Here is a 20,624-nt window from a genome sequence, read left to right as displayed (position 1 = left end):
GGGTGGCTGCCTCCCCAGGGGACTGCAGGGTGCTGCGCTCTGTGGCTGGGAGGGGATATGGAGCAGAACAACCTTGGTCCTCCATAAATTGTGAAAAAAGCAAAGCAACTTGGCTGGTGTGCCCTGGGGGGAGGGGCGCCATAGCCTTTGTCTCCTCAGAACTGCATCACCATTACTGGCGCTTCTCAAGAGAAGAGAGGCGGGATTCAGCCACAGTTGCCATCTCCTGTGTGAGCGCCTGGATAGGGGCGGGGCCAAGACCTGAATCCCCAGCCAGGGGCTCCTCAACCTCCTAGGCAGGACTGAGACTTGTTTACAGCCCAAGGCAGATAGGATCTTTCTGCCCTCGCACCTCAGACAACTCACACTGCCAAGACAAACAAGGAGCTGAGATTTGGCACGGAGCAGGGGCAGGGCCATTCCATGGCTGTCCCCAGGCCTGCCTTTGGAGCACTGATCTGAGGTGGAGTGGGCAGCTGCACAGAGCAGCAGAGCAACTGGCCCCGGGAGAGGGTGGGCAGCCAACTGCCTTCCTGGCAGGAATGCAGCACCTGACCACAGTGCTGGGAGGGGGCACGATCCGCCCACCTTCCTCACCTGAGTGCAGCATCTGACTGCGGCATCGTGAGGGGGAGTGACCCGCCCGCCCACAAGGTAAGAGCTCAGCACCTGACCCAGTGTTGGGAGGGGGCACGATCTGCTAGCCAACAGCCACTGGGAGCAGCACAGATGAGGGCGCCAACAGAGGGCCTCTGGAAACAGCAAGCTGAGTTTGCAAAAGAGGGCAAAGACACAAAGACCTCTCAATAAAATCATTCAGAGCACACCATCTCCAGGAGAACTAGATAACTGATACTCCTTAAGCACAGTGCCAGAGAGATATGAGCAATATGAAGAAGCAGAGGAACCACTCCCAATTAAAAGATCAAGAGAAATCCCCTGAAAGCACGATCAAGGAAATAGACATTGATAACTTACTAGCTCAAGATTTCAAAAAAGGACTGATCAAAGTACTGAAGGAACTAAAAGAAATAGTGTTTAGAGATATAAAATATGTCAAAAATGAAATAGAAGCTATAAAGAAGAACCAAGTAGAATTAGTAAACTCACTTGCTGAGATGAGAGCTGACCTAAAGGCTGTGCAAAGCAGGCTAGATTATGCAGAGGAACGAATTAGTGATCTAGAAGACAGGACAACAGAAAGCACCCAAGCAGAACAGCTGAGAGAAAAACAAATAAAAAACAATGAAAACAATATAAGGGACTTACAGGATAATATAAAGTGTGCCAATGTATGCATAATAGAGGTTCCAGAAGGGGAAGAAAGAATAAAAGGGATTTAAAAGGTATTTGAAGAAATCATAACTGAAAACTTCCCAAACCTAAAGAAGGAATCAGATATCCAAGTACAGGAGGCTCAGAGGGTCCCAAACAGGAAGAACCCAAACAGACCCACACCAAGACATTTCATAATCAAGATGGCCAGAGTTAAGGAGAAAGAAATGATCCTAAAGGCAGCAAGAGAAAAGCAAAGAGTGAGCTGCAAGGGAACCCCCATAAGGCTCTAAGCTGATTTCTCTACACAAACAATACAGGCCAGAAGGGAGTGGCAAGATATATTCAAGGTCCTGAATGAAAAAAAGATGCGGCCTAGGATACTCTATCCAGCAAGGCTATCTTTTAGAATAGAAGGAGAGATAAAGAACTTCACAGACAAGCAAAAACTACAAGAGTTTAGCAACACTAAACCCATGCTAAAAGAAATACTGACAGGTCTACTCTAAATAGAAAAGAAGCAGGATGCTACAAAAATGAGAAACTCATAACTGGAAAGGAGATAACTGTCATGAATTGCAAAAAGAATAAACACAAAATTGTAAAAGAAGACATTTAACTCATTAAGAGTGGGAGAGGGAAGCAAGGAAAGCCACTGTGGAAATCAGTATGGAGATTCCTCAAAAGACTAGGAATAGACTTACCACAGGACCCAGGAATCCCACTCCTGGGCATATATCCAGAAGGAACTCTACTTCAAAATGACACCTGCACCTGCAACAATAGTTCATAGCAGCACCATTTACAATAGCCAAGACATGGATACAGCCTAAATGTCCATCAACAGATAACTGAATAAAGAAGCTGTGGTATATTTATATGATGGAATACTATTCAGCCACAAACCGACAACATAACACCATTTGCAGCAACATGGATGTTCCTGGAGAATGTCATTCAGAGTGAAGTAAGCCAGAAAAAGAAAGAAAAATACCATATGAGATCGCTCATATGAGGAATCTAAAAAAAAAAAAAAAAAAAAAAAAAACCAAAACATAAATACAAAACAGAAACAGACTCATAGACATAGAATACAAACTTGTGGCTGCCAAGGGAGCAGGGGGTTGGGAAGGGACAGACTGGGATTTTAAAATGCAGAATAAACAAGATTATACTGTATCGCACAGGGAAATATATATAAGATCTTGTGGTAGCTCATAGCAAAAAAAAATATGACAATGAATATATATATGTTCAGGTATAACTGAAAAATTGTGCTGTACACTAGAATTTGACACGATATTGTAAAATGACTATAACTCAATAAAAAAATGTTGAAAGTTAAATAAGTAAATAAATAAATGAACAATAATTCTCCAGTTTCTTAAAAACTTATACCTATATTTATGATTTGGCAATCTCACTGTGAGGTATTTACTAAAGAGAAATAAAAAGTAAACACAAAAAATGCAAATGTTTATAGCAGGTTATTTTTTCACAGCGGCTCCAAAGTGGAAACAACCTGGTAAACAGAGAAGCTGAGTATGATAGGTCCATACAATGCAATACTACTCAACAATAAAAAGCAATGAACTGTTGAATGCAGCAACAGGTGTGAATCTTAAATGCATTTTGAGAAGTGAGAGAAGATAGACTCAGAGGCTACATGCTATATGATTCCATTGATATTAATTTCTAGAAAAGGCGAGACTATATGGACTGAAATCAGATCAGTGGTTGCCAGGGGTTTGAGATGAGAAGAGGGGCTGATTACAGATGGCGGCATGAGGGAATTTTTGGCATGTTACAGCTGTTCATTATGATCGTGGTCATGGGTACAGAACTCTAAGCTTTTGTCAAAGCCCACAGATGATTTACCACAATGAGTAAATTTTACTATCTTTTAAAAAATCAACTATGATAGGTGAGGAACCGAATACAAACTGTTAACATGAAGTCTAACTGTGTTACCATCCATAACAGCCAAACTACAGGAAGCAGAAAATAAGAAGCTAACCAAAGTACCTTAGAAAACAGTATTTTGCTATAAAACTGAAGACTAAAAGGACTCTACACAAATATTACATTCTAGTTAGTAAATTTGTTTCTCATAGAGATCAGGGGCAACAATTCTAAAATGCTTTCCGTATATGCTAAGGTTGAACAAATAAGAAAATATAAATAATGTGACCCAGGTTCCTTCTTATTGCAGAAAGGAGTTACAAATAAGGAAAGAGGGAAGGCAGAAATGAACTCTCTGGTGGTAATGAATTGGAATCACTGATCTTAAGAACTTGTGACTTTGAAATATGCATATTTAAAAACATAAAGCATACATAGATGTATGTGTGTGTACATGCAGGTAACATACATGTATTCCCCAGCTTGTTTGCTGAGAGGGCACAGAAGTAATGATATATGAGTGGCAATGAGCACACCTAACACTCAGATCCTGGTTTCTAAATATCAATATCCTATACTAAGAATTGGGGTTCCTTAAGAAAAGAATTGATTCCAAGGCTGGGCCAGGAAAACACAAAGTGAGCCTGGAACACTTGTAGTTTTGGAAATGTAAGGAAGAACTCAAAAAAAGAATTTGGGCATGTCCAAAGGTCATAGTAACAATAAGAAAGATTTTCCAATGGCTAAATGTGAAAATGAATAAAAATGGTGTTGAATAATAACTCATAGATTAAGATATTCATGATTCTATACTGATGTACATAAGTAAGTGAATAGAGACATAATGACTGAATGCAGTGTGGCATACTGAATTGGGTCCTGAAAAAGAAAATAAAATGTATTAATGAAAATAATGGTAAAATCTAAATCAACTCTATAGTTTAGTTAATATTGCAAAATCAATTCAATATATTCATTTTGATAACTGTACTATAATTATACAAAATGTGAACATTAGGGGAAAATGGGTGAGTGTTATCTGGGAACTACCTACTATTTTTGTAACTTACTGATGTTCTAAAATAGCTTCAAAATAAAAAGTTTAAAAGCATGGTTCAGAAGAGTATAATAGTATGTTATTACATATGTAGTGGTATGTAAAATGTGCATATAAATATTATAGTATATTATTGTAGTATTAAATACATACTTCTAAAAATCTAATAAATACAATATTAAGTATGATATGCTGTGAAGAGATATAATCCTCAAAAGTTACTGGAGTCCGAAGAGGCATATATCACAATTATCTGGGATAATGATTAAAGGTACCAAGGAAAAAGTAGGTATTAATTCAAAACTGAGTGTAATTTTGTAATGTGGAAACTGGGGGAGTAGACCAAGGGAAAAGAGAGCATTAGAGATAGGAGTAGCAAGGAGAGCAATTTGGAGGTGAGTCAGTGGAAGACATATTTAGGAAACCAACTAAAATTATTAGGCTAGAATATGTAAAAGTATAATAGAAAAAATAATCCACCTCTAGGAAATCAAAGACAGAGGCAAAAATCATCCAACAGTAAGGTAAACATACAATCTAACTCTTGGAGAAAAATGTGTGCTTGCAGATGTGCTTTATAATTTTACAAAGAATAAGATTCACGTAATAGGAGGAAAGATTCAAATGTGAGATTTTAAGATACATTAAGTCCTTTACTGAAAAAGCAATCAATACCTTCCAGCTCCAGAAGGCTTTGCTTCATGGAGTGTTGTTTGTTTGTCTCTAGAGCATCTTATTTCAACTCTAGCAACAAAGTTCTGAAACTGATACTACCTACATTTCATAGATGAGGATGAAACTTTTAAATGACTCATTTGCCATTTTGTAGGCAAAAGAGCTGGACCTAAAAGTCACTTGTATTAAGTTCCTTATTTGATACTTTGTTCAATTTGTCATGCTACTGTCTGCTTTTTATATTACCAGCTGGTAACAGCCCACATTTTAAAATAATTTTAAGTGTAAGAAATAATATTTTACAATTTTAAAATTTAAAAGCTGGAGATGAGCTAATCTAGCTCCAAAATGTAATATCTCAAAGAGTCAGAACTGGCCTAAAGGCATGCAATTAATTACCATTATGGTGACCAGACCTAAGTTTCTTAGCTCCTGGCTCTCTCTACCATGTCAAATGATTTATTTTTCTGAAAGCTGATGTAAGAAACTAAACTAAGACGTTTTAGTAATGAGCTTACTGAAAAGTCTCAATTTTCAAGAAACAGAATTGCTATAAAACAGCACTTGATTTTTTTTTCCAGAGAAAATTATTCAAATTAAGTTCTCCTAAGCTATGTCATTGTCTAAATCTTTAAATGGTTAGCTCAGCTCTTACAGTCACATTGGAGTAATTAATATCTACAAGTATAGGCATTGTTAATATTTCACAGCACAAATGCAAACGGGAAAAAGAAAGTTGGAGAAAAGTGGGCCTATACTGAGGCACTGAGTGACAGGAGTCCTTGCAGCAAGAGTCCTTCCAGCATCACTTACTCAAGAAGAAAATCTTAGTCATTTCCTCCTCATTAATCAGAAGAAGACAGGCCTGAACTAACAGTGTAGGACAGCCTTAAACAGCCCACAGAATTCAGAATCAGTGACACATCTGACAGAGGAGAGAACAGATTCGCACAGTAACTTGATCTGTGTTTCAAGGGCAGTACTGTACCTACACTGCTCAACTGTACAGACCGAGAGCACTGAAACATGTCCCTGTCAACATTGGGTTGTGCACCAATTACCCTCCCTTTTCTCTTCCTTCATCTCCCTTTCCTTTACTTTTTCCAGCCCCTCTTCTGCTTTCCCTCTGGCTGCAACCCTGGGTCTTATATATTTCTCATGAGCTCCGGTTAGCCTAATACTGAGAAAGACATCTCACTAATCATTTCAGTAACCTTCACAATGCTATCATCTAATACCCACTGTTGAGATGGTCATGGGGGGAAGCACTGTGTGAACCCTGAAAAGTAAACCAGATCTTGAAAGAACAAGATAAACTCACACAGCTTCTGCCTCAAAGAAGCATAATTATACACTGAAGGATGACAGTCACCTTGTGGGTAAAACTCAGACTAAACAAGGTAACTAAAGCTGACTCAGAAAATGTGCACATTTTCCCATCATACTTTTTTTTTTTAATACAGTCCTCAAGGTATGCTGGAGACTAACAGAATTTTCTGTTTCTTCGTATTGCTAATTTGGTTCTAATTGAATTCATTGAGATAGTCATTACTCTCAAACTCTTATGACTCAAATAACATATACCATGAAGTAAACTTTTAAAACATTATTTAAATAGAAAAGGAGAATAATATCTTATTAGTGAACCTACTGTAACATCTTCCAAAAGAGGAATGATGCAACAGAAGAAACACTGTGGTTAATTTGACTATGTTTTCTCAAAAGTGATTACAACAAACAGGTATAGATCTACAAATCTTGCCCCGTAAGTGGCTGAATAACCCAGCTGTCTTTATCCTTTATTTGCTCTGGTTGGGGTGTCTTGGACATTGTGAAGAACCACATGAATGCAGTGGCATCCACAGCTAACAATAATAATTTGTGAAAATAATGTAATGCTTACGTGTATATTACACACATAATTATTTAACAGTGTGATCTTATCAGGATACCTAACCTGAACATCTGTCTCTCACAAAGGATAAAAAAAAATATTTTCAATGAACATTTAAGGTTACAGAAAAAATACTCATCATATATTACATTAAAAATAAGCAGAGTATAAAACTAAGTATATTTTAACATAGGAAACGTGTACACATACATGTTATTTGTATATTTCTCCCTGACCCACCATGTGGATTTGTGCTAATTCCTTTAAAGCCTATCAGAAGTCACTGACCCAGTGAAGCCCCGCCCCATGGCATCCCCCAGTGGACTACCAACAGTGACAACCCCACCAAGTTCTCCTAAAGAAGTTACTGTGTTGATTGATATGATAGGTCATCCGCTCATAAGTAAAGGTAATTGAAATTACTGAAAATAGGACAGAATTGACAAGAAAAATACTGACTTAATGTCTATATGCAGTATCACACTGTTTCTTCTCTTGTAATTTTTCTTTGTATTATTATCCCATTTCATAAATGAAGTGCCTATAGATCATTTCTTTAAACTCCTCTCCATATAAAGAAAGTTGGGGGCAGTGAGTTTATTCATTTTTAATTGAACATTCAATTTTGTATTTAATTCGTGTCAAACATAGTCAATGACTGAACAAGATGTCACACATTGCTGAGAGTGGCTTTTTTAGCAATGACCTGTCACTTCTGAATTGCATGTAAAGTTCAGAACACACTGAATCATCTCTTGTTTCCCTCTGTCAAATGATGATAATTCTTCTTTTGCCTTTCTCACAGCACTTTTATGATGATCACATTGATCATATATGTAAAATCATATTAAAATACTAACTACTTATTTTAGCCTGAGTACTCTTTTCTGCAGACACAAGGATAGGATTAAACATGCAAGGATTCTGCTAAGAGAAATGCCTGTGAGGGATATGGGGAGGAGATTGGGGAAGATCGGGGTAGCCATCAGACTGCAGTACAAATGTCAGCCTGAGTGAAGGGGAAAGGGAAAGGAGATAGGTGGAAGCATCCTAGAGTGCTGGGTAGGTTGAGAGAGGTTTGGCAGGGCTGTTGGGAAATTCTTCATTCACAGTCTGCCTTCAGAGGAGTACCATGTCTTCCAGAGAGATGTCTGCTTTAATATAGCTCTGGTGTTCAGGCATTGGCTGGGGAAAGCCCACTGGAAGTGGCCTCACTGCAAATGCAGAGATGGATCTCAGATCCCAGCAGCTGTGGCCATTGGCAGTTAGGATCTCTGTAGTTGTGGAGTCTGAAAGGCACATTCTCTCACCACTATACTACTCAAGCATTTATATGTAAAATTATAGTCAAAGCAGGCATGTTAAATTTGACTAATTGGCATTGCTGGATTTAGAAATCTTCCCATCTTTTAGCACAACAGTCTTAGAAGAGTGTAGTCTGTTTACCTTGCTTTTTGTTTAACCCTTAGACAACAAATACATTTTTCTTAAGAGTTATTGCTGGATACTAAATGATTATATATAGATCTGCAGTGATATGTGATAGTGGAGAAGGGAAACTAAATTTAACATATTATTTCCTTAAATCTCATATCTGCTATCTTTGAGGTTCCATAAATATTCTGCTTGATGTAAAATAACAATGGAAGAAAATGATGAATATCACTTATTCACTCCACAATTTCAGTTATTCTATGGCTTCGGGGGAAACATCCCGTTATTATCCTGAAGTTTTCTGCATCTTTTTCATTCTCTTCCTTGATTATTAAAACACAAGCACAAGCAGTAATATAATTTGAATTATATCTGTACTTTGCAGGAAATTCTAAATTCTTGTGATGAAGCAAATCTTTGTCTAAAAGAAACTAAGACCCCCAAAATGAAGCATATTAATACAGCATTTTTTTTTTGCCTTTTGCGACTGAGACTCTTATGCAAAGTAAGAGTCACTTGTAAATATTTTTTAAACTGAAAACGTAGAAGGGAGAGATATTTCACAGCATTTAAGTAGAAGCATAAGGATTCTTTTACAGTAAAAATTAACCAGTCCATTAGAAAATACCTCTAGCTTAAAAAAAATAATTCAGCTGTTTTAAAACTAGAATAAGTAAAATAGTAGATATTAGAATTTATTTTACTCAATAATCAATAATAATGCCTACTAAAATTATAGTTTGATAGCAGGATAAAACTTTTGGTCTTTCTGAATCTATAATCATGAATAATTTCCATGAAACAAATTGTTTTGTGAGTTTCCCTGGTAACAAAGGCAATAATAGATGGAAATTACTGCTATTAAAAAGTCTGAATCACATTACCTTAAAAATCATGACTTTGAGATCCATCCCGGGAAACCAAGTTCATAAGCAGGGGATCCCCGTGTGGGCCAGTAGTTTCACATATGATCTGGAGGACACTGAGGCTACTTGAAGGACAGTAAAAGACTAATAGACTCAACTATTTGATGAGAGGGTCCAAGCCATATATGTTTCACATCCCTAGCTTCACACAAAATTCCTGGCCCTGAGTAGGAGTTTATTAAAAATAAGTTTCTTAAATTGTAACTCAGAGCACCTCATCTCTCACCAAAAATATCAAATGGTTTCCTTCAGCAATTAGAATGAGCCAAACTCCTTGAAACGCTCAAAGGTCATAGGTGATATATTCTTTAATTAGTTCTGCAGCTTAATATTGTACTACTTTATCTTTTGTTCTCTACATTTGCACTGAATTATGCTTTCTATTGTCAATTTGAAAAGTTAAGCACATTCTTGTTCAGAGACTTTATAGACTTTAATGCCTGTGCTTGGTATGATCTTCCTCCAGGAAGCTGGATTTTGATCATCACTCAAGTCTCTGCTCAAATACCATTCAAATGTCACTTTTTCAGAGACATCTTCTCTGACCAATGTATCTAAAAAAATAACCTCAGCTCCTGCTCAAAACATATTTTTTCTTTATCACAATATCCTGCTTTTATTTTCTTTACAGCACTTACGACCATCTAAAATTTATTTACTCTTTTCATTATTTGCTGTCCTTCTTTCACTTATATAAATGACAGTATCATGAAAATTATTTATTCACCTTATCCTCAGAGCCTAAAAACGTGTCAATAAGCAGTGTTACATAAAGAACTTACCCTGTATTTGGAGACTATTTAAAGATGCAGAGTATATGCCCTTGCAATTCGTTGTGAATTAACTCATCTTAATAAGCTGGTAAAGTATAAAACCATGATGTTGTTTATGGGCTGATATTAACCCTCACTGTATGTTACTTACTTCAGAAGCTAAAGTGGGAACTTCTGCTTTCCAGCCTAGATAGAAACTCCTTTTTCAGTTTGCCTGTCTTCAAGTGGACTTGTTAATCACATAACTGCTTAGTTATTACAAATAAAAACAAACAATGCATTGATAAGTGTGATTCCACTTGAGACCAAGCTACTATATTTAACATATCTTCACTGCTTATTTTTAGACTGATTGCTTCTTGAGATTGAGGTTGGCCTTCAACACATTATAAACCATATAGTCCATTCAGCAAAGAAAAGAGTTCTATTCCACATTAATCATCACAGGTTACCACATGTATTTTATAGAAAATTGGTAACTCCAAGCTAAATTTCAATTAGAACCTTCCTTCCATCCAATGAAGTTCAGAGCTTTTATCTCATGTTACATGACTTTCAGAATCTAAAAAAATAGATACTGACAGTAAAACCCATAATGCACATGGTGCTTAGTTCATTTCTCCAAACTTACGAATCCATCAAAAAGAAACACGTTTTCAGATCTTTTTTAAATCTGTTTTTTTTTTTTTGGTATAAAGTTGTATAAGTTCCTTGTATATTTCATATACTAACCCTGAACAGGATATATTACTTGCAAATGTCTTCTGCCGTTCAGTAGGCGGCCTTTTCATTTTATTGATAGTTCCATTCCTCATGCAAAAGCATTTTAGTTTGATGTAGTGCAGTTTGTTTATTTATTTTGTTTCCCTTGCTTTAGAGGATAGAGACAAGAAAATATTTCTAAGACTGATGTCAAAGAGCACACTGTCTACGTTTTCCTCTGAGTTTCATGGTTTCAGGCCTTACAATAGACATTTTCTCCAAAGACGTATAGATGGCCAACTGACACATGAAAGATGCTCACACATACATAAATAATTATTAGAGAAATGAAAGTCAAAACCACAATGAGTTATCACCTCACGTTGGTTAGAATGACTATCATCAAAAAGTCTACAAATAATAAATGTAGGAGAGGATACGAAGAAAAGGGAAACTTCATGACTGTTGGAGGAAACGTAACTTGGCCCAGCCCCTACGGAAAACAGCATGAAGCCTCCTCAAAAAACTAAAAATAGAACTACCATTTGATCCAGCAATTCCACTCCTGGATATATATCTGGAAAAATGAAAACACCAATTTGAAAAGATACATTGCACCCCAATGTTCACAGCAGCGCTAAATACAATAGCCAAGATATGGGAACAATCCATGTGCCCATCAACAGATGAATGGATAAGGAAGATGTGCTACATATATATATATATATATAGACAATGGAATATTACTGAGCTATAAAAAACAATGAAATTCTGCCATTTGCAGCAACATGGATGGACCTAGAGAATATTACACTTTGTGAATTAAGTTAGAGAAGACAAATAGTATGTGACATCACTTATATGTGGAATCTAAAAAATAATACAACTACATATGCAAAACATAAACAAATTAACAGATATGGACAACAGACTAGTGGTCATCAAAGAGGAGAGGGAAATGGGGAGGGACAAACGAGGGCTATGGGATTAAGAGATTGAAACTACTATGTATAAAATATATAAGCAACAAGGGTGTGTTGTACAGCACAGGGATTTACAGCCATTATCCTGTTATAATTTTAAATGAAGTATAATCTGTAAAAACACTGAATTACAATGTGGCACACCTGAAACTAATATAATTTTGTATATCAGATATACTTTAAATAAAAATAAATAAATAAAATGTACAAAAGGATAGATAAAGGCAAATATAGTATGCTCTCATTTATACGTGTTATCTAAAAGAAACAAAACAAAAACTCAGAGAACAAATGGGTGGTTGCCAGAGGGGAGGGAGTTTGGGGGTGAAATAGATGAAGGGGATTAACAGGTACAACTCCCAACTTACAAAATATGTAAGTAACAGGGACATAATACACAGCATGAGAAACATGGTCAACAATATTGCCATAACTTTGTATGGGGACAGATGGTTACTAGATTTATCATAGTGATTATTTCATAGTATATGCAAATGTCAAATCACTATATAGTACACTTGAAACTAATATAATGCTGTATATCAACTATATTTCAATAATAATAGTAAAAAAGAAATAAGTTTTCTGTTTCCTTGCCTAAATAATAGTCATATGATTAGATATGTTCCATTTTGCAGCATTTATTACGGTGTGTTAGTTTCTGCACACACCTTTCCCCACCCATTCCCCCTCCTCAGACTTCAAGCACAAGTAAATAGCAACCATGCCTACTTGTGCACTTTGGTTTATGCCTTGTACTTAATACAGATACAGGCACAAAAAGAAGTACTGAATAATTATTACTTGGAGGACTAATGAAAAAGAGAAACAAATACTACACATATTTTTTTTATTTTAATAATAAACTGTTGACCTGCATCTTCCTTAAGACATACTCTAAGAATTTCCCTAAATGTACAAAACTATCACTGAGAAAGAGTTGACTATTATTTGCTATACTGGTAATACGAAAATGGAATTGACAAGAATATTAAAACAGATGTGTCCTTGATAAGAAAATCACTTTTGATTTCTAGTTGGTGAAAACAGACTGATAACCTAAACAACAACTGAGGCCATTTGGTAACTTCTGTAACATCACCTGAGAATTCTAAAGTTGAGTTAGTTTCTTTATATAAATAGACAGGGTTTTGTTTTGTTTTGTTTTGTTTTGTTTTGTTTTTTAACCATTGCCCATTACATAACATAAGATAAAGCTTGGAAGCCAAGAGTTACTGCTTACAAAATTATTGCCAATTGGAGTTGTATGTAATTACAGAAGGGGCTGGAGCAAGTTTTGATTTCATTTGATTTGATTTTAATTGGTTTTAGAGATTATTTCCATTTAAGCAATGCTAAGAAAACACTGAAGCATAAGACGGTCACAAACTCTTCTACATACATACTAAAGTATGATCTTCAGTAAAAATATCTGTTAACTCCGAAACAGTATCTTGCTCCCTTTAATTTTTCACCAGATGTCTCATGGGTCCTAATTTTGTTTAAAATCATGGTCTAATTTTTGGTCCATATGCTATGCAAAGGTCTTGCTTCTATGCACAGACTGTTGAAAATCCATGGAAATGATAAAATAAAAAAAAGTTCTGCTTCCACTTACAATGTAGAAAACATTAAGAGAATATTATCCCCAACATAAAAAAATTAGAAAAACCAAACAATCTATAAAAATCATAATTTTTCTTGAGCTCATCAGAGAAAAATTTTAAAAACTTGTATTTCAAAGGGTGAAAATCTTCTCCATGGAGAGAAGGTATACATCCTTTTTTAAGAGCATGGGAGAAAGAGCTGATTGCCACAAATAGGATAAGATAAAATCAGCTGATATTTTCACAGAGTCTTAAAGGCCACGTGTGGGCTAGCATATCAGTATGGCATAACTAGAAGCTCCAGAAACCAACGCAGTTTCTAATTAATCTGAAGATATTTTCAACAGTGCCCTCAAGAAAGCCTGGGAGCAGGACGTGGGTCAGTCGGGGAGAGACACCACTTGGTGCCAGAGGCATGATGTGCCACTTGTTTCCCTAGAGACTTCCCTCCCAGGAAGTAGAGGCTTTAAGCTGATGGTCACCCACAAGGCTCATACAAATCCACTGCTTCTTATGGAATGGAAGATATGAAACCTGTTTGCCTCTGGGAGATGGGCAAAAAACACTTCCAAACTCACAACACAAGCAATGATTCACTGCTGATGAGACAGGGTAAAAGAACAAGAAAATGCCTTCCATCCCTGGACCCAGTATTATACTCCAGTACCAAGCAGAGATCTGGTACTGCTGATGATGGGGCAGAAACATCCCTCCTACGGAAGACCAACTACAGGTCGAAGACAGAGTCCAGTCACAATGGAGAGGTCTGGCAGGAATGCTGAGGAATCCCTCCCCCTTAGGCAAGGCACACAGGGCCTGCCTAAGACTTAGTCTGATCCAGGAGAATAAAGAACTCTTCCTGGCCCCACTGTGTGGAACAAGCAACAACAGTCCACCTCCAGTGGGAGGGAAAAAAATCATAGAGAAATCGCCACTGCATGGTACATGTAGGCAGTAGCTGGTGAAACTGAGTGGAGCAGGAACACTGAGAAGTCTCGAGCACTGCAGGCCCATTCCGGGCGGTCCAGCAGCACCTGTCCTCTTCAGTGGCCTGATGGAAGAAGGGGTGCACCCAGGTATAACTGTGGCTGACTTCATTTCCTACTCCTCTCCACGCAGTATCAGCTACCAAATTAAAAATTACAAGATATCCAAAAAAGAAAATAAACATATTTACAAGGAAAAATCAATAGAATTAGATTCAGAGGTTATGCACATGCTAAATGTAGCACTATAAAATATTTATGGTTAATATGACAAAGGATCCAGTGGAAAAGGTGGATAACATGCGTGAAAAGATGAGGAATTTCAGCAAAGAAGTAGAAACTATACAAAAAGTCAAAAGGAGATGCTACCTGTAGACGTAAAATACCAGAGATAAAGAATTCCTGTGATGGATTCAAAAGCAGACTGGGTATAGCTGAAACAAAGTGAATTTTAATATATGTTGACAGAAATTATTTTATGTGAAATATAACAAAGAAAATAATAATAATTAAGATAAAACCAGAGTATCCAAGAACTGTGGGATAATAAATAATAGCCTATCATCTGTGTTTTTAGATTAAAAAAAAAAAAGAATGGACTGCAAGAAAAATTTGATGAGGTCATGACCAAGAATTTTCCAAAGTTAATGGAAAATAAACTAGAGATCCAAGAAATCCAGATAATCCTAAATAGCATAAATAAAAAGTTTTAAAGTGACTGATACATAATAGCCAAAATGTTGAGTAACAAAGATGAAGAAAACATCTGGAAAGCAAACAAGTAAAAAGAAACTTAGGGAAAGAGAAACAATAACAACCACCAGATGTAAGATTTCTCATCAGGAGCTGCAAGCTGTAAGACAAGGGATGACATTTTTAAAGTCCTGGTTAAAAAATAAACAATTCAAAGTTCTATATCCTCTGAAAATACATAGCTAAAGTATCTAAACCTGTTTTATTGATTTGTTTGTTTTCTTTGTCATTGATTTTTCTCCTTTTACAATTTCTGTTTTTTATTTACTTTAAATTTTATTTGTCCCTTCGTTAGTTTTCAGGGTTTCTTTTTTTTTCTTTCTCTCTCTCTTTTTTTTAGGAACACACCAAAGAGCTAATTTCTTCTTCTCTAATGTAAGTATTTCTTCTCTAATATATTTAGTGCTATAAATTATCCTCTAATTACCAGTTTAATGAAAACTTAAATTTTTAATATAATTTGTTTTCATTTTTATGTAGTCAGAAACACTTTCTGACCTATTTGACTACTTCTTTGACCTGACTGTTTTATTTAGAATTGTTATTTCATATTCATATATTTGAGGATATTCTAGACATCTCTTATTTTCTGTTGACTTCTATTTTAGTACCACGTGTCAGAGAACATACTTGACATGACCTGAATCCTTTTAAATTTACTAAGAATTTATTATTATAGATGTATTTAGTCTCCAAATACTTAGAGATCTTCCTATTATCCTATTACTGGTTTCTATTGTGGTTAAACACCTATTTTAGTATGATTGCAATTCTTTTAAAATTGCGGGGGTTCATTTTATGGCCAGAATATGATCTATTTTTATATGTGTTTTATAAAAGCTTAAAAATAATGTGTATCTTGCTGCCATTGGTTGGAGTGTTCCATAAATATAGATTAGATCCTATTTGTTTATGGTGTTATTTAATTCTGTATCTTTCCTTTTTTCTGTCTAGTTGTTTTATCATTTGTAATAAGCTGTTGAAATCTCTAATTAAAATGGGTATTTGTTTTTCTCTATCAATTCTATCAGCTTTTATTTAACATATTTTGAAGCTCTGTTCTTTGATGTATGAACACTTAGAATTGCCCTGTCTTCTTGTTGATTGACACATCATTTTTCTGTAGCTCTTTGTCTTTAGAAATTGTGTTGCTCTACTTAACCTGATAATAATAAAGCGATCCCTGCTTTCCTTTGGTTAATGTTTGCATAATACATTATTTTCCATCCTTTCACTTTCAATTTATCTATATCATTATATTTTGAGTTTCTTTTAGATGCCATATAGTTGGATCATGCTTTTATTTTATCCATTCTGCCAGTATCTGCTTTATTTAGTGTATTTAAACCATTTACACTGAATATAATATTGATATATTATGGCTCTGCCATTTTATTTTTCATTTTCTGCTTGTTCTCTGTTTTCCGTATCTCTGGTTTTCTTTTCCTGCTTTTCTTTGGGTTAATATTGAGGGGAATTTTACAAGATCTGAACTAATAAACAAATCTTATATATTCACTCGTGGAGGTACCAACTCTGGTTCTCATCATTGCTTTGTGTACATAGATATTTCCATCTGATATCACTTTGTTTCTATCTGAAGGACACTCTTTAAAAGTGCTTTGTAGTATGAGTCTGAAGGTGATACATTCTTTCATCTTTTGCACATTGAAAAATCTTTATTTTTTACTTTTTTCTTGAAAGAAAATTTTGTTGGGTAAATAATTGTTTTGACAGGCTTTTGTTTCTTGAGAACTTTAAAGGTGGCATTTCAGTCTCTCCTTGCATGTCATCATCCTTGTTTTTTATTCCTCTGTTCGTAATATGTCTTCTCCAGTTGCCTATAAAGTTCCTTCATCTTTTGTTTCAAGCAACTTGACTATATGTCCTGTGTAGTTGTCTTGATGTTTCTTTTCTTTGAGGAGCACAGGCTCTTCTATCTGTAAGTTTCATCAAATTTGGAAAAAATTCAGTCATTTCTTTAAATATTTTTTTCTGTCCCTTGCCTTTCTTAACTTTAGGGACTCTAATTACTATAGATTATGTCACTTAAAGTTTTCCCACTGTTAACCGATATTCTGCTCATTCTTATCAGATTCTTACTCTGTTTTCCTTTTGGTCAAACTTCTGTTCTTATGAATTAAAGTTCACTAATTCTTCTGCAATTTCTAATCCACCATTAATCTCATCTAGTATATTTTTCTGTATCAAGTATTTTAGTTTTCATCTCTAGAAGTTTGACTTTTAAGTATTTTTCAAAAATCTCCTTAACTTTTGGAACATATGGAATACAGTTATAATACTTCCTTTCATTTCTCTCTTCCCCAGAGCTAACATTTTTGCCCTCATGAGTCTGTTTTAATTGACTGCTTCTGCACATGTCTAGTAACTTCTTATAGGATACAATATATTGTGAATTTACTTTTTAGGGTGGTGGCTATTTTATATTTCTCTAAATATTTTGATCTTAGTCCTGGGGTGAAGTTGGGTTTCTTGGAAATAGTTTGGTCCTTTCATTCCTGCTTTAAATTCTGTTAAGTGGGACTCAGATGAGTGCTAATTATTCCCCTCTACTGAGGCACTACTGTTCTGTGTGCCCTACTCAGTTTTCCCTGAATGTGAAGCTTTCCAGTATTCCTGGCGGGAATAGCACAATTCCCATCACCGTAAAGCATCAAGGAATGTTACTTTTAAACTCTCCATGTATTTCTTTCCCCAGCCTCAGGCAGTTTCTTCACACAGGTGTGTAAAACCCGGGGTTGAATACGTGAAGAGGACCTCCTGCAGACCTCTGCCATTCTCTCTGTGCAGCTCCTTCCTGTATTCTACTCTGTTTTTCAAACTTGAGCCACCTTGGCCTGCTTGGACTCTTTGCTCCATCTCCTTGGGGAATTTTCAGGCTCTTCCTGAATATTCCCTCTCTGGACCATGGCCTCTCTTTCTGAATTGCCTAGTTTAGTTTTAGTAGCATTTCTTTTGAGGGAAGAATCAATATATAAATGTTACCTACATCATTCGTAAAAATAATTAGTAAGATTTTCTTCAGAAACCAAACCAGGTATCTAATTAAAATTGTAGGATTTTTACTCTTAATGATGACAATGACATATACCTTTCTGTATTAGGTGGAAAAATGGCTTCACCAAGTAGATCTATACTAATTTCTATAACCAGAGATTATCTTACCCCATGTGGCCAAAGTGACTTGGCTGATGTGATTAAGTTAATGACCTTCAGATGGGGAAATTATCATGGATTAACTATTGAAGCCCAATGTAATCACAAGATTCCATATAAGGGAAGAGTTGGAAGGAGGAGAGCCAGAGTCAGAGGAGATGTGACAATGACAGCAGAAGTTGGAGTAATGCAAGTACCAGAAGTCACAAGACAAAAAAGGTAGGCAGCCCTTAGAAGCTGGGAAAGGCAAGAAATCAATTTCCCCTTAGCACCTCCAGGGGGAAGGCACCATGGTTTAGCCCAGTGATTTTAGATTTTTGACCTCCAGAACAGCAAGAATATAAAGGTCGATTGTTTTATGCCCCTACATTGGGGTAGCTTGTTACAGCAGCAACAGGAAACTCATACAGTCTTTAATGAAGCAGCACTTTTTACTCTGCTTTACTGTGTATTTGTGTAAAATAGTCTTTCACTAATGTGCTATAAGCTCTCTGAGGTCAGGTATGCTGCTTAACATAATGCTTTCTATCACGTGTGTTCTAAATAAAGTGATCTCACCGCCAATAATATCCAGGCAGTGGAAGATCCCCAATAAATACGAGTCCTAATGATTAACAAAGGAAAAATTCTGTGATGACTGAGGAGTATAACAAATCAAGTGATAATACATTCTGTACTAGGTATTAACTTTCCAGAATTTTTCATATTTACCTTTCTAGAATTTTGGCTTTGGATTGGGCCTATTGTCTTAAGCAAAAAACAAACAAAAAACATTGAAAGTGTTATATATCTATGCCAGGATAACATTTTTTAGGTGACTTTAATGGGAAGGTATGAACATTAGGGGTTTTTCTCCACATCTTTGCAGTATTAAAAGTCAGAAATGACTTTGCCTGATGGAACTACACTATGTAGACACTCTCCTACAGTATTCAGGAAACCTAGTGAGAGGATGGTGAGAAATCTTCATATTGATCTTTGGGGGAGAGGCAAAAACAAACAAGTCACATTGGGAATGAGATGGAATAGTGAGATCACTGTGATTATACCATGTAAAATACCCAATTAAAAATGGAAAATTTATTGCTGGGAGAATTTTGCCTGGGTCTGTCATGTTTCCACATGTTTTGTAAACTAAATCAATAAGAGCTTTTGTTCCACACTGACTTTTCAGTGTTTGTAAATAGACTTGGAAAATAGATAGTGTCTCCCTCCAGAGAAAAGGTAGGTTTATTTGATGTTCAGAATATCCTCCCATCAGGGCGATGTTTGGGGAGGTTTTTGTGCAGCACCTTATAAAAGGTTGGGGTTTTCTACATGTGCAATGTGTACCTGTGTGTTCCATTATCCCTGTGAGATCTGGGGGTGACAAGGAGAACTGGTATGAACATGAGCCCATGCTGCTTGCTATGGAGTGAGGAGTAAAGTCTTTTGTCTCCAACCCAGGAGATCTTGTCTCTTTCAGCATCCGTGAAACTATGTCAGGCTAATTTGTTAGCCTGCTAATAGAGAAAAACTCAGATTCTACACATTCAACTGAGTTTATAACATTCAACGGAGTGCTTTTTTCATTGGTAAATTAAGGATTCTCATAGTCATTGATTTCATTCAGATTTATAATTTCACTCTTATGTACTATGATACAAATTGAATAAACATGCAGACTGACTCAGTAATTCTCAAAATGTGTTCCCTAGACCATTCTCATGAGAATCTCCAGATGTACCTGTTAAGTGTGTATGTGTGTGTGTATACACATACAATAAGTGTAATGTGTGACCAAGTGTAACACAATCTTTAAGAGTCGGGTATAGGAATCTATAGTTTAAAAAATATCCTCAGAAATTCTAGAGCCCTCTAATGTTCGTTAGCCACTAAACTATGGAATATAAATGAATGAGAAGTAATGTGTAATAACATATTTCCCTTTCTAGTCATTATGTTATTTGAGTTTTAAAAATTAAATGTTGTGGTGCATTGGGAAGCATTTCTTGGACATATAGATTTCTTTAGGAAAAAAATAGATTAGTGAGAAGAAATTATCAGCTCTCTAGCTCTGTCACAACAAACACTAGGCTTCACACTTAAGAGAATTCTTTCAAGTTCTAAGCAGTCTATGATAATGCTGTCATCACTTTATATTCTTAGGTTTTCAAGTTCAGATCTTAAAAGGTTGATTTTAGTGTTTAAGATTTTTTTAAAACCATTGTTTATTCCATCTGTAGTGGGCACAGGTTTCTACCAATTAGTGTTGATAACTTGTCTATTTGATTTAGAGGTTCAAAAAATAACATTTCAGCAGCAGTGACATGTAAGTGAGGGACATCAGTATTCTCCGTAACTCAGTGACTCAAGTGCCCTTTTCATTTGCTAACAAAATTAAAACTGTAAAGTTACTGCAGTAGAGTGGAGACAATGTGGCTATAATTAAGTCCTGGCTCTTTCTCTTCTTGGTTCTGGGACTTAAACAAGTAACAAAA

At 35.9% G+C, this 20,624-nt stretch overlaps 1 protein-coding gene across 39 annotated transcripts in view; it reads right to left on the bottom strand.

Moving 5' to 3' along the window:
• The window catches only part of LOC106730093 (endogenous retrovirus group PABLB member 1 Env polyprotein-like), a 637,472-nt gene that overhangs the window by 152,860 nt on the left and 463,988 nt on the right, over positions 1–20,624 (bottom strand). The window contains exon 18 of one of the 39 annotated variants that reach the window (XM_032478288.1): positions 14,969–16,907. The exons of the other annotated variants lie outside the window; for them this stretch is intronic. Coding sequence (XP_032334179.1) covers positions 16,904–16,907 — 4 coding nt within the window. The 3' untranslated portion in view covers positions 14,969–16,903. Of the gene's footprint in view, positions 1–14,968; positions 16,908–20,624 lie in introns of those variants that run through there. 39 annotated transcript variants of the gene reach the window in all.

The sequence above is a fragment of the Camelus ferus genome, chromosome 1 (assembly GCF_009834535.1).
Source record: "Camelus ferus isolate YT-003-E chromosome 1, BCGSAC_Cfer_1.0, whole genome shotgun sequence".
Taxonomy (NCBI): Eukaryota; Metazoa; Chordata; class Mammalia; order Artiodactyla; family Camelidae; genus Camelus; species Camelus ferus.
This window is presented reverse-complemented; position numbering and strand designations above follow the sequence as displayed.